The 13,950-nt window shown below is 40.1% G+C and overlaps 1 protein-coding gene across 1 annotated transcript in view; it reads left to right on the top strand.

Moving 5' to 3' along the window:
- Nucleotides 1-9,561, top strand: part of BTLA (B and T lymphocyte associated) — a 13,924-nt gene extending 4,363 nt beyond the window's left edge. Inside the window, exons 2-6 of the mRNA XM_009888500.1 lie at nucleotides 4,912-5,220; nucleotides 6,307-6,342; nucleotides 7,014-7,151; nucleotides 8,075-8,121; nucleotides 9,220-9,561. Of these exons, the coding sequence (XP_009886802.1) occupies nucleotides 4,912-5,220; nucleotides 6,307-6,342; nucleotides 7,014-7,151; nucleotides 8,075-8,121; nucleotides 9,220-9,561 (872 nt within the window). The remainder of the gene's footprint in view (nucleotides 1-4,911; nucleotides 5,221-6,306; nucleotides 6,343-7,013; nucleotides 7,152-8,074; nucleotides 8,122-9,219) is intronic.
- The last annotated feature ends 4,389 nt before the right edge of the window (nucleotides 9,562-13,950 follow it).

Raw genomic sequence — 13,950 nt, 5'->3', positions numbered from 1 at the left:
ATTGATTGTCCAAGCATTGTCTTGTAACAATTTAAAAAAAAATAAATTAAAGGTGGCCTAAAGTCCAATTGCTTTAAGCCTCTAAAAGGAACACCCTTTTGCGGATTCTGAGGACAGTCTACAAATTCTCATACATGCTGAAAGGCAAGCAGTAGTTTGTATACCTCCTGGTTACAAAAGACTGCTCTATTTGACTGACAGGAAAAAAAAAAAAATAATAAAATAACAGTATTTACCTAGCACCCACAGACTTCTTCCAATGGATCCACAAATAACTAAGAACATTAAACCAATTTTCAGTGAGCTAAATTTCTCCTACTAAGTCTACAGCTACGCTGGAAAAAAAAAAAAAAGACAAAAAAAAAAAAAGGTACTATAAACTAGAGGAAATGCAAGACCAAGAGAAACCCAGTAGTCTTAACTCCCAGTTATTTTAAGGGAAAAGAGGAAGAGGATTTGTTTGCTGGGGTTAATTGACAGCAAGATGTCAAACACTTTCACCTGCATCAGCAGCCAGAAATGAAGGCTAACGGCCAACAGGTATGTGTAGAACAGTGTCATGAAAGCTTTTATCTGAAAGCGCCTCTGAGGGTCAGTGGGACAGGATGGGTTTAATGCTTAGAAATTGTGGGCAAGCGGTGACTCTATTGAGCTGGGTAGCAAGTGCAGTACAAGTTTTCCCATAAGCAGTTCCCAAAGCTCAATGCCATGTTCCATAGGTAACCTTTTGCAGAAAGCAAGGGTGTTGGAGTCAGGCCCGTTCGATGGCAGGGAATTTTGCTCTGGAAATATAATTTAACCAGACCCGACTATATTGGAATTATATTAGTAAGTGAACGATCACCACCAAAAGTGAATGATCATCACCAGAAGATGAAGGAGCGAAACTGGCAGATGTTGACATAGGCACCTGGGAAAAAAGAAGGAACGCTATTCCAGCTCGCCTGTCTGAATCGTACTAGCAAAAGTAATACAAGTAATAGCAATGCCAGTGAATGTTTTTTTGGAAAAAAAAACACCAAAAAAACCAAAAAACAAAACAAAACACCAAATTGTAACCAAGTAAATCCTGTGTTAGCAGTAGAATAGCTCCTTATGACTTGATTGGTAGTAGTGCAGGAAGTTGTATGGTGGGAAGTTTCTCGCTGTGATATCAGTGAAAGTATATAACACTTGAACTGCTTATACCTTTCACCTACAGAGCAAGGGCTGCACAAAAGCTACTCTAGAAGTATATCCAGACCTCAGTAAGGCTTCTGCTCAGAAAAAGTCTATATTCCTACTCAGGATGTGGCCGGAGGGTAATACAAAACTTTCTGTGCACCCAATATCACCCCTGTCCCCTCCCTCCAGGAGGTTCTGCCAGTGAGTGTTACTCTAGGTTACACTGACCAATGCAAGACAATAATTTCTTTAGAGCAATATTTAACATCGATAAGATATTTTTCTTCCAACTACCTACACAACTAATGTTCATCAGAATTCATGAGGATTAGTAACCCTGTCCCGAGTGAATGCTGTTGAATGTACAAAATTTGCTCAATGCTGATCAGGTGATTCTTGCAGTGGGCAGTGATGTGCACTTTGTTCTAAAAGCACCAGATGATTCAAAATCAAGGAAAACATGACAACCCTGCACTGGGAAAAGATAAGAATGAAAGAGGGACAACAATTCCTGCATCTCTCTCTGGTAAATAACGATGCTGAATGAGAGTGTCACTGAAATCAGTTTTAAAACTTTGAGAGAAATTGGACTTTTTGGACCTTCTAGAAAAGTTTTGGGTTTTAAGGTGTGGTGGGTTTTTTTTTGTTGTTGTGTTGTTGTTTTTTTTTTCCTAAAAGAGAATTTTGAAAAATATAAAACTATATGATAAAATAATTAGATTAAGTACATCAGAAAATATCTGTTCTGCAGAGTTCTGCATATCCTTCTGGAAATACCTGGTACATGGGATTACATCAGAAAGAAGGCTGTTATCAGGGCACAATCTGAGCTTTATAGATACTTCCTGAAGTGTTATCTTGTATCACAATCATTGCTTAAATAATTGAAACCTCTACATTCTAATTTGAGCTTTTAGTTTCCATTTTCAGACTACTGATAACCCTGCGCTGCTACTGCGGTATGACCAAAGTAGATATGACCTACTTGCCTGAAACCAAATCATGCTTACTTTTAATCAGAGATGGAAGAGTCTAAGTGAAAGATAAGTGATTCTGCTTCATAACTAAAATATGTCTTTCAGAATGATCCTATTCAGGGGAGCAGAAAAGGGACTAGATCACTGGGCAGGGCATGCAGCCATAATACCTAAACGCTACCGTGTGAACATGGCCAGGGTCTACAAGTTAGAGCTGTTGCTATTGCATTATGCTTGCCACATCTTATATATTGCAATAAATATATATATAATGGCAATAAGTATATATAATGTATATTTAATATCATAAATACTAACTTTAATTACTTATTCACATTAAATATCATATAATGTGTTAAATGTTATATTAAATATATTGCTATTGCCCCTACATCCAAATGGATGGTCCCTGGGAGACTATCTCTTCCTGTACACCATATATTTATTTATAATCAGGAGCTACTCTCGAGACAATGCTGTGGCAGAAAGCAGATCATGAGCATATTTTGTGTAGTTCAGTGGAGAACACATAAGAAATGCCATACTGCCTAAAACTCTGTCTCTGCTCTGCGCTGTCTCTGGCAGCAATGGAATGGTTGCATTGGGGCTATCAGCACTTACGTCTTTCCCAAGTCCTTTCAGTATCCATTTATGGACCTGATGTCCACGAGCTTGTCTATATGACTACGTACACTGACAGGTTAGAAGGTAAATTCAGCTATATTATCCTGACAGATGTCAGTGTAGGGTAGTCCTCAGGGCTGCCAGTGATTCAAACTCCAAGCTTCCACAGAAACTAGTTCCCGTATTACTGTTTTCACAGTCAGGAAGTTTTTCAAACTATGTAAACAACCTTCTTTACTTCACTTTTTGCCCACTATTTCTCCCCGTACCTAACAGAAACATGAGATGTTCTCTCCTTTGTATTTACATCGGATGAGTTCTTATCTCTCAGGTCTCCAAACTTACTAGAGCTTTCTTTGCCAAACCCAACTATTTTTATTCTGCTTCTCTCCTTCCTTCTCTTCTTAGGGATATTGAATGAGTTCCCCTTGTTTTATATCCAGACTTTTTCCATTAATAAAAATACATTGTTTGTACCCAGAGCTATTGTCCTCCTTGTTCATTTTCTCATCTCCATACAAATTATCTGAATTTCTTCCACTTGCACCTTCCACAAGGACCGATTTTAAAGGCCTTGTCCAAGTTACTTACCTGTGTGCTTTTGCCAGTCTACTCACCCCACTTCAATCCTCATTTAAAGCCATCCTGACTAAGGGAAAGTTGGTATACAAGAATGATTTCAGATTTGGACCCTTTAAAGCAGAAACTTTAAAGGATGTCAAGTCCTGTGGTTAGATGAGTTTCTCTATGGCATGTGGCAGAGATACATCAGAGACCACAATTTCTTGCAGTGGCTGCGAGCAGTGGCAGCCTTACAGTGAATAGCCTCTTCCTCAATTTCAAGCAAGATCAGGGCAAAATGAGAACAATATTAAAGATTTAGATTTAGAGGCAGATGAGTGCCACCTAATTTTTAGACACCCATTCTCAAAGTCACCTTAAAGAGAGTAAACTGAAAAATCAACAGCAGCAAAGCATTAGCTCTGCTATAATGAAGGCTATGAACGCACTTCTGCTCAACACTCAGTATTACTGAGTGCTTTACAATTTATTTATGGTGTGGAGTAGTCTGAGATTTGTAGAGAAAAGACTTGCAAACTAGAGGTCATAAATGAAAACTCTTGATCTGGCCATCCCAAGCTCTTGAATACACTATCCAGATATTCACAAGGTTTGCTGTCTCACATGCAGAAGAAATCCTGGCTGAGGGTGGAGATGAGGTGTTTGGTGTTGCAGTTATGTGCACTGGCTGCCCGGGGGCCCAGAGCCTCCATCTCTTGAAACAGCACTGGCTGCTGACATACAAACCCCTCTCCCCCCCACCCTGCTCTTTCCTCCCCTACACATTTCTACTCCCTACAAAACTTGCCTTCAACATACTTCACCATTTTTTCTGCTCGCCTCTATCAACCAGTTAAGATTTCTTTCTCTGGACTTGCAAGCAGTCACTCTTTTCAGTGCACGAGCACTTTACCATAAGACAGGGTAGGGAAATAGGGAGCACATGGGTATCACATGGTTTTTGTTACTTTGACTTAGCCGGAGAAATAAAGCACTACAAGAAATGTGAATCTTTAATAAAAGATCAGGACATTCAATACCAAGAGCCAGAGTTAAGGTGACATCCCATAGCTTGAACACAGAGTTTAACAAAACATAACAAAAATTTAAAAATGGAGATAAGGTATATTTGCACTAAATGTAATTCTTTTCAATATTACAATTATAAAAAACTCTACCAAAGAAAAGCCTTTACTTCTGTGTTAACAAGAACTGTGAAGTAAACAATAATCTGAGGCAAATCTAAAAGTACTAGAGAAGGTCTGTGAAAAGGACAACACAGGAAAATGTGCTATGTATATTTTAAGTATTTCTTTATAAACTATTAAATTTCTAACTTGACTGAAATATAGAAAAAAGGGGAAAAATCTTACCAGAGTGAGAAAGTGCATTTTACCTAAAAATGAAAGAACCAATAGTCTTGGTGTTATCTGCTTTTACTGTCCCATATAGAGATCAGATCTGCTGCAAGTAGACAAGGGAAGTCTTGAGTAATGAGAGAGAAAAGAAACTGTAATTAGTGTTATGGGGAGTATATAGCAGACCCTACCACCATGATTTTTGTTATGGTTTCCTTCTCTTCCAGGATTTAATGACACCAATTGTCTAATTGAAATTCAAGTTAAAAGACACTCCCAGTATAAAATTAATGTTGGGAACTATTTGATTATACACTGTCCAGTTCAATACTGCAAGAAAAAGCCAGTCATGCAGTGGTGCAAGATGGAGGTGGATACATGTGTGCAGCTGAAGGAGGGCAAAGCAGAATGGACGTCCAACATGTTTACTCTGGAGTTTTACCCAGTTCATCAGAATGATAGCGGATGTTATCGCTGTCAAGCAACAGAGGACAAGCTTTCCATTGTGAGCCATGGAATAGAGGTTATTGTTGAAGGTGAGACCTCTATATTATGAAAGAACCCTTTTAAACAAAAGGATGTCATGTACAGAATAGCTCATGTGTGCTGGATGATTGCTTCTCCTAATGTCTGTCTGGTAGCACAGTTGCGCTGGTACTTACCACCTTCATGCTTCTATCCTGCCTCTTGGTAGGACAGAAACAAAAGGAAAGAACAAAATAAATAAATAATAGGAGGATCTGAAAGAGAAAAGCAAAGCTGCCAGCACCAAACAGCCATTAGTGGATTATTTGGTAATAAAAAATATCAATTGGAACAAAAAAAGGTTGTGGGAGGACAGCCTGATTATACATCACATGGACTAGACAGGAAGCAAATGGTCGTGTAGTAATAGTTGATGAGGCCACAAAACAGTAAAGAGGACAAAGCAATTCAAGCGTCTTGTTGAGAATGATCTCTCTTGCAACAAATAGAGAGAAAGTATAATTTTGTACCTTAAAAATTTCAAGAGCAGGAAAGATTACAAAAGCTTTAATTGATCTTAAGGGCAAGTGAGACCTTCAAATTAACTTGGGCAGTTGGCGAGCCAAGTCTAGATTATGACGAGCCACATCTGCCCTCCTTAATGTTGCTCTGCAGCTAGAAAGTGACCTGTGTCGCTATAGTATCCTACTGACCCCAGGCAGCTGAGTTGTAAGATTGTTCTGTTGCCAGTTCCTGTCCTGGTAAGTTACTGAACTTTAAAACATTACTTATTGCCACACAAAATGCTGCAACAGAAGGAGCAACATCAAAATTTATGGCTGTAATTCGCTAGCAGACGCGGCATATGCCCAGCTCGTGATGTAAGTTTCCTTTGAAATGTGTTCTGCTGATCTATTTATTTGAATGCCAAAGAGGTCTGAAAGATAGAATTACTCTGTTGGCAGCGGGAGACCAGGCACGTCATTTCCCCTCCCCCCAAAACACACTACCCTTTGCTCGTTGCATTTGCATCCCTCTTCCATCAGCAGATGGAAGGGGAGCCTTGTGAAGACTTCAGTATGCAGTGTAGAGAACACAACTGCAGTGCAAAATGTCAGGTTGTTGTTTCATTTCCCTGTTTTGCTTTTCTCTTTCAGAAGAGTCTGCAAACATTATCACAGTTTCACCAGAAAGTAAGTTCTGATTCTTATTTCCTCTTTAAGAGAAAGGAACGAATCTGTATCGCTATGAATTTCTGGTTAGAGCGTTTTATGCAGTCAAGACAAATTGGAACTGGTTGCTAAACTACAATTGCTTTCTTCCCACTTGAACAAAATGCAGACTCTCGAAGGCCACAGTTTCCAAGGCTAGAACTGTCCAGCATTCAACATAAAAGAGACAAAGCCAGTCAAATTATCTCCTGATGGTATACTCTGCACTTCTGGCGTGCCCAGTGATACAAGGCTTATACTTTCAAAGTGTTAGGAAACATGCTATGCCATCACTTCAACATAGCCTGAAGTATGGTTTTTACTCACAGGTGGTTATTGTTCACAATCACAGTTGCAAAAATATATTGGAAGTTCAGAGCAGTGCTCTAATTCTGACCCTTTCTTTGCTTCTGCCAGCCTTCTGCCATGCGTCATTCATCGATTACACTTTCCCATGCACTTTTCCTTCCAGTATCTTCATACTTCGTAGAATGCCCATGGAGATAAGGTTATCTCATGACATGCTGTACCAAAGTTACAGAATGTTTAAGTACATTAAGAAGCCAGTTGCATCAGAAAGACCTAATACTAAAAAAACCCAAATAAAACAGTCAACTATTTCTCTATGCTGACACATGGTAATGCAATTTTAGATACCACTAGAATCTCAGAAGAGTCCCAAGAATTTGGAAACTACAAGATATTGCACATTATTTATGCTTCAGCATCCGTGGGTCTATGTTGTCCATTCATCATTGTATGCGTGTTTTGGTGTCTAAGGAGGTACCATGGTAAGTAGTTTTACCATCAAACTTTGCCTAGTGTGCATTTGATTCCACTGCTTTTCACAGCTTCACAAAAGTTGCATTCAAGCTCTATGAAAGTCCCCTAATAATTTACCCCAACTGATTTTTGAGATGTCCTTGTTGAGTGCACCAGTTAGGATATTGAATCTTTAAGAATTTAATTTGGCCCCTGTATTATTCCCTTCTGGAGACAGAGGGACAGAAGTAAAGTAAGAACAAATAAAAACCTCAGACTTTATAATAGTTGGAAATTTTTCTCCTGTTTTGCAAATAATCAATTTAGAAATAAATAGGAGTTTTAGCCATGCAAATGCAGTCAAGCTCTATCCAGTTACATTTTATATTCGTAGTTTGCCCTCTAAATTATCAAATAATTACAGTATTAATCTCTCCTGCTTTGCAGGAACTCTTACACAGATGCCATGTCCTAAATAAAGAACGCAACGCAGAGTCCCCCATATCTTAAGTGATCTCACATTTGCCTATTGTAATCCCATGTTTGTTTGGGTCTTTTTTTTTAGTTTTAGGGAAATTAAATTATTTATTCTCCCAATCAAATTTAACATGTTAGCTCATAGAATGGCTTTAGGATTTTCCGTGCCTTTTTCTCCCCACCCAGTTCACTGAACACAGAGAAAACTGGCCACAAGTACACTAGGAATTTTTCTGCTCCTATCCAGAGGAGCTCTGTGGAACACAGAAACTCATTCTATAAATACATTGTTCTGTGTTGGTTAGCTTTTGTCAGAATAGCTGTTCCCAAATCCAGTTTAGAAATAGATTTTTATTCTTTGAGGTCCACTCAACAAGGCAAGGACTCCTATAGTAGTTAATACTCCCTCCATAGGCAGAAAGGCACCTTCTCAATGCTGATTTATTGAAACATCTTTTTTTTTTCTTTTACCTAGCAAATCGAAAGACAACTCCAGTAACCCAACAGAGACAAAAAAGCCTGGTATGTTTAAATTTTTCCACCACCAAAATCTGACCACATCCTGCATAACCACATACTGAGAACAAATCTGTGTAGTACAAAACGTAGCATAGAATCAGAGACAGATTTAGTGACCGTCTTGGTGCTTGGACAGCGTGGCTTGCCTGGTGTGAGATAACACCATGGCTGAGCTAAGGGAAGGAACTAAGGGTTCCATCCGCAAAGGTACTTTAGGCATCTAAATTCCTCTTAAAATGTATTCATTTGTAAGAACCATTCCAGTAAGAGTTTAGACACCTAAAACACCTCTGTTGATCTGGTTCAGATTGTCTGCGTAAGACAGAAAATGACCCACAGAGCAAGGCAAATGACTGAAAAGAAAGACTTTCATATGTGGCTAGCATGAATTCACACAGGTTTGGCAAGCAGTTCTAGAGAAATTAGATGGGCGGAAGGCAGAATGCAAAACATGCGATCGGAGCTGACAGCAATCAGTCACAGAAGTAGTGTTGGTGAGGATCAGAGGGCACCAAACAGGTTGCAGAGCTCCCAAAGGACAAGTTGGAGGAAAGAAAATTAAATGCAGTATATTCTAAGTGGATAAAAAATGGATGGCAAAAGAGGACTTCATTAGAAGAGAGAGGAATTTACGGAGAAATTTGCAGATTTTGAAGGAGAAAGATTTATCTGGAAGATAATAAGGCAAAGAGGATAAGAAACGAGATCAGGAAACGGGGCAATGAAGGGAAGGCAGTCTGGGATTTGGAGGTGAAAATAAGAAAGATTATATAAACTGAGAAGGGAAAGCCTTGAATGTGTGGCATAGAAGAGCTCTCACGAAATGATAAATCAGTTTTGCCTTAAGTTGGCATCTTACAAGAAAAAATGAGGGTTTGGGAAGGGAAATGGAGAAAGGCAGGAGATACAAGAATGATTTCTAACTTCATTTCGAGAATCAATATAAAATGCAGTGAGCAGGTGAATCCAATTCACCAGCGATTAAAAGTAGTTTTAAGGGGATAAAGCAACTTGAACAAAATCTTACATGCCTCTTATTTATCAGGAGCACAGGCAACAACCAGATATGCATAGAGCTGTACCCTGTTCTGTTTTCTGCAGGTCAGAAGTCCAGCAGCCACTTCATCCCACACTGTTGGGACAACTCAAGATTCAGAAGAAAGCTCCTCACTTTACTATTGTTCCATGGCTAGCCCACTGCAGGCCTTGCATGGCAACACAATTTATGCCAATGATGTGCCGCCCTGGAATGCTCAGAGGACAGCACCTAATGCACCTTGCAATGATCCTGTTATTCCTTCCAACCCAGTTTCACCTGAAAGCTCAGATGTCCTCACATACGCTACGCTAAATCATTCTGCTTCTGCAGAAAGATGCCAGAGAAGGGAACTAACTGTAGAAAATGAATTTACAGAATATGCCTCCATTAATGTAAATAAATAAATGTGGCAAGGACTTCTCCAGACAACCGTTTTGCCTCCAGTCCCAGTTCTAGCTTCCCTCCAAGTTGTTGTTCCTCTCTCTTCTGGGAAATCTTTCCTGTTGTTAAGAAGAACCTATGGATGCTCCTGTGTAATGCCAGAACTCAAAACACAGCCTGTGTCGATGGGTGGGTATTTGCACTGTGCGTTTCTGTCTTAAATGGGGAAATAAAAGCAAACAGCTGAACAGAAATTTAGTTCTGTTTTATTTCAAACCAGGACATCTTTTTTTTTTTCAGAATTCTGCTTCTAGGCTGACTTTGATTTGGTTACGGTTTGAATATAGATAAAGGGGAGAAGGGGAATGTTCTACTAGGGTAGAAACATGTAAAATGAATCTGTGAGGAAGATGATACTGAGTCAAGTTAATCTCTCACAAGTAAAAGCTAAGAATATTTGTGGGAGAATTTTTCTCTAAGTTTCTAAGAACATCCTTCCAAGGATTCAGTTTTTTATTCCAGTTTACTTTATCTCCTTTCAAAGTTCTTTGAGCACCATGAACGCCTATGGCTATTATTAACCAAAATCAAGTGAATACTTGTGTGTGTGTGGTTGTTTTTTGTGGAAGACAGGGAAGGAGATGGTTGTTTTCCTTTTACAAATAATTCTCACAAATGATGTGTAAGAAAATATTAAAATATAGCATATTCTGCTTTTCTAAGTTGGCTAAGTTATTGCACATTGCTTTTGTCCATGACCAATCAGTGGAAATAACAAATGAACAGCAGTGACTGAGCCCAGTCAAAATAAAAAATTTTTGTTCACGAATAACTGTGTATAACTGTGTCATGCTAAGCTTTCCTCCCAACAATGACACAAAAAAGTGATTATGCTTCATGTTCAGGTTTACAGGAAAGAAGATAAAAGGAGATAAAGACCAAGGTGCCATTTGAAGTTTAACAAGAATGCTCACACCCTTCTTCTGCACCACATATTCAGCTCTATCTTGGATACCATGCATCTGCTTTTGCAAAATAATGCTCTTAAAAATTACTCTTAGCAATATTTGCACCAGAGGTTTACAGCAGCAAACAGAGAGGCTTTAACTTGGTTAAAAAACGGCACCATAGTTGAAAAGGAAGGATGTTCCAGGTCTTAGGCTGCACGTAACACACTGGATGATTTGCACTCAAGTTAGTGGAAGAAACTAAGGCTCTATTATCTTCATATTTCATCTTGGTATCATTCCAGCTAACACCAAAGCTGTTAAGCACATACACATTCACCCTGCCATTTTGGTAAGTGAGGTGGTTTATTATGCTTGTGCTTCCCTTCCCCCCTACCTTTGAACTCAGTCACAGTATCTATGTGGATAAAAATCCATGGTAATTGTTTCTGCCCTAAGTTGTTAGTTCAGGCCATTAGATATGTTGATTATTTTCTTTTAAATATATAAATTACCAATCCAGTAAATCATTGATAATCCTCATTAAAAAAAGTAGTAGAAAACTGTCTTCTAGAAAAAATCAGTTTGCTCTTTTTGTTTTAGTGAGTCAGTCCTTGTATGGCTAAAGACTAATTATTTTAGCTGAAGGACTGGGAAACTTGGAGCAAGTTAGGTATAAGTAGGCCCAGAGATAGACCTTTAAGTGTGTTTATTGCTCAGCTGATAAAGGTACAATTGTTTTCATGAACTACAAGTAGCTTTCAGAATAAGGAAAAAATGTTTCTCTGAAATAGAATCTACCTCAGTGTGGGAACATACTTAAGAGACAATGGACATATATTGAACCAGCCATGCGAGGAAGCAGACTGGCTTTAGGCCCTCGCCCTGGAAGTCACCTTGAGGAGAGAAAAACAGGAGCGACAGTGGCTGTTTCATATGAGTCGAGAAAACAGGCCTTACCTTGAGGAGAGAAAAACAAAAGCGACAGCGACTGTTTCACACGGATTGAGAAAAACAAGTTTGGAGGAGTCGGACAAGCAGGTGGGAAAAACAGAGATTAGAACGAACCAATCTGAGTCACATGGTCGCCTTGTGCACAGGACTATTAACCAATCAGCTAATGCGTGAACATGAGTAGGGATAGAAAAATTGTATATAAGGGGCAGTAGAATATGAATAAAATGGCTTCTATATGATTCACGTTGGATCATGTGAAGTCCAGTTTCTTTCCTCAGAGGATGACCCGACGTGATTTGGACCTGCGCACCAAAAAGAAGAAGAGCGGGGAAGAGCCCAGAAGGAGAGGCCGGCTAGAGTACGGCCCAGCAGGACTGGAGACCAGGGTGGTCAGAGCACAATCCGCAGAAGAAAAGTACGTTGTGACGGACACCCAGTGAGGTGAGCAGCCGGGAAAGGAGATGTGTCAGAGTGTAACAAAAGAAGAAGATGCAATAGTAAAGCTTCTCCTTCATATACCTCAGTGGTCTGAAACTGAAAAATAAAGACAGCCATTCAGTGGAGAGCCTAAATGAATTTGAACAAAAGGCATGCAACTTCTCTAATTGCTTTCCATGACTTGGATACAGGCCTTGCAGGCAGAGGGGAAAGAACAAAAAGGCCATCCTTCTAGAGAACAGGTAGATGGGAAACAATATGGTTCTCAAAGATGCTTTGCAATACTCTGCCCATACCGTAGTACACATAGGGAAGAGTCCAAAGACCCTCAGGAAGGCAAGGAGGGGTTCTGGGGACAGGCAGGTTACCTGTTTGAGTTTCCAACCAGCTCTGCACTGCATTCATCTGGGTACATACAGCTTTCCCTCTGCCACCCCAGCCAGCTGAAAGCACCAGCAGGTCTGTTCAGAGCAGCCCCAGAATGACGACTGGCAACTGGGACCAAGAACAAGACCAAATGCACATGGAAGAAGGATTGCACCATCAAGACATGCAAAGACTAATGAAATCTTAATGTAGTTTAGTTCACCCGTATGGCAAGGCTGAACCTTGGCTTAATGAGATCCCCAGAGAACCAAGTTTGATTTAGAAGATGAAATTTTTGAAGATAAACAGGAAGTACCTCACCACCTTACCATCAAAAACGCTAGCATAGAAAAGCGAAGCACAGGAGACTGCAGTAGGTTCATTGGGTTTTTCTAAGCAAACAAATAGAAAGACTGTGCCTTTTGAAGCAGGGAAACAAAAGGCGCTGACTGAAACAGTCTGCCTTTTAAGGTGCAGATAATCCATTGACATAAAGTACAGCATTGCTCAGTTTTCACGGCCTTTTGAAAGAAAAGAAAAAAGTTGTTATTTTCACCACCAGTTGGCTGTAAAACTGGCCAGTGAACAGGACTACATTATGTCACTTAAGGTGCTACGTACCTGTCTCAATCATCTAGTGCACCTCTCAATTACATAATGTCACACTTGAGACATCACACCCAACAACGGTTGTGTTAAGGCTCGGTGGATGGCCTCCAGATTTTACAGAGCAGCATCCTACCGGAGGGGCAGGACACCAGTGGGAACAGAGCAATCTCATGATTCACCCTGTGCGCTCAGCGCATAACTGAGAGGAACCAGTACTGGGTTGAACTATGCAGTGAAACCACACAATCACGATAGTGCACTAAAGGAAACAAATAGGTTTGGGACCCATTCTGTGGAAAATGTATAACACTTGTGCAGCTACCCTAAGGTGTAGTCCGAGGACCATTTATATTACATATTTTTCTACTTCTTGTCTTTCCTTTGCTATTTTTGCACCAAATGTGCTGTACAGGTATAGTCACACAGGAAACCCAAAGAACAGAAACAAAGCTGTACAGCTCTTAGTTACACCCACAAAGCCACATGGAAGGAAAATAGTGAAGTCTGTGGAGCTGAAGGTCTGTTAATGCCAACAAAGCATGTTATTGCTCTTCATTGCAGTCTCTTCTTGCAAGGGAGGGACATGTAACTGGTTGCTCCCTCCCGAGCAACCCACACAGCAGACAAGCCTCTTACAAGATTATAGGGGATGAGTGGGCACTTAGATAGTAAAACGCATCAACCACCCTAGTTTCACTTTATCCAGGTATTCTGCCCGCCCCCCTCCTCCCCAATTGTGCTTCCTTATAAAGACATAAAAATATTAGAATAGCATGAGGTTTATTCATTTGCCAGTTCTTGAGCCCCAAATGTCTATCAGACAGGATACTGCTGCTGGCAAACCACAAACTTTTTCGTACTGCTAGATCAAGCATCAGCTTGCCGAGCCTTGCTTTTCCACCTACCTGTTTCGCAATACTTTCCCCCACATCTCGACAGTAGCCTGAGATCCATTTTAGCTCAAGGCTCACAGGCAGCAAGGAGAGCAAAGAAGGGAGTGCTACAGCTAAAAGTACGTGAGAAGTGGAGCTTGCACATCCAAGAAAAAGGCATCACCTTACGTTGCTAGGTTTCATGCTGCTTTCCCCCTAAGAG

The sequence above is a fragment of the Charadrius vociferus genome, unplaced genomic scaffold (assembly GCF_000708025.1).
Source record: "Charadrius vociferus isolate BGI_N301 unplaced genomic scaffold, ASM70802v2 scaffold487, whole genome shotgun sequence".
Lineage (NCBI taxonomy): Eukaryota > Metazoa > Chordata > Aves > Charadriiformes > Charadriidae > Charadrius > Charadrius vociferus.
The sequence above is the reverse complement of the archived record's forward strand: the minus strand, read 5'-3'. Positions and strand labels throughout refer to the sequence as shown.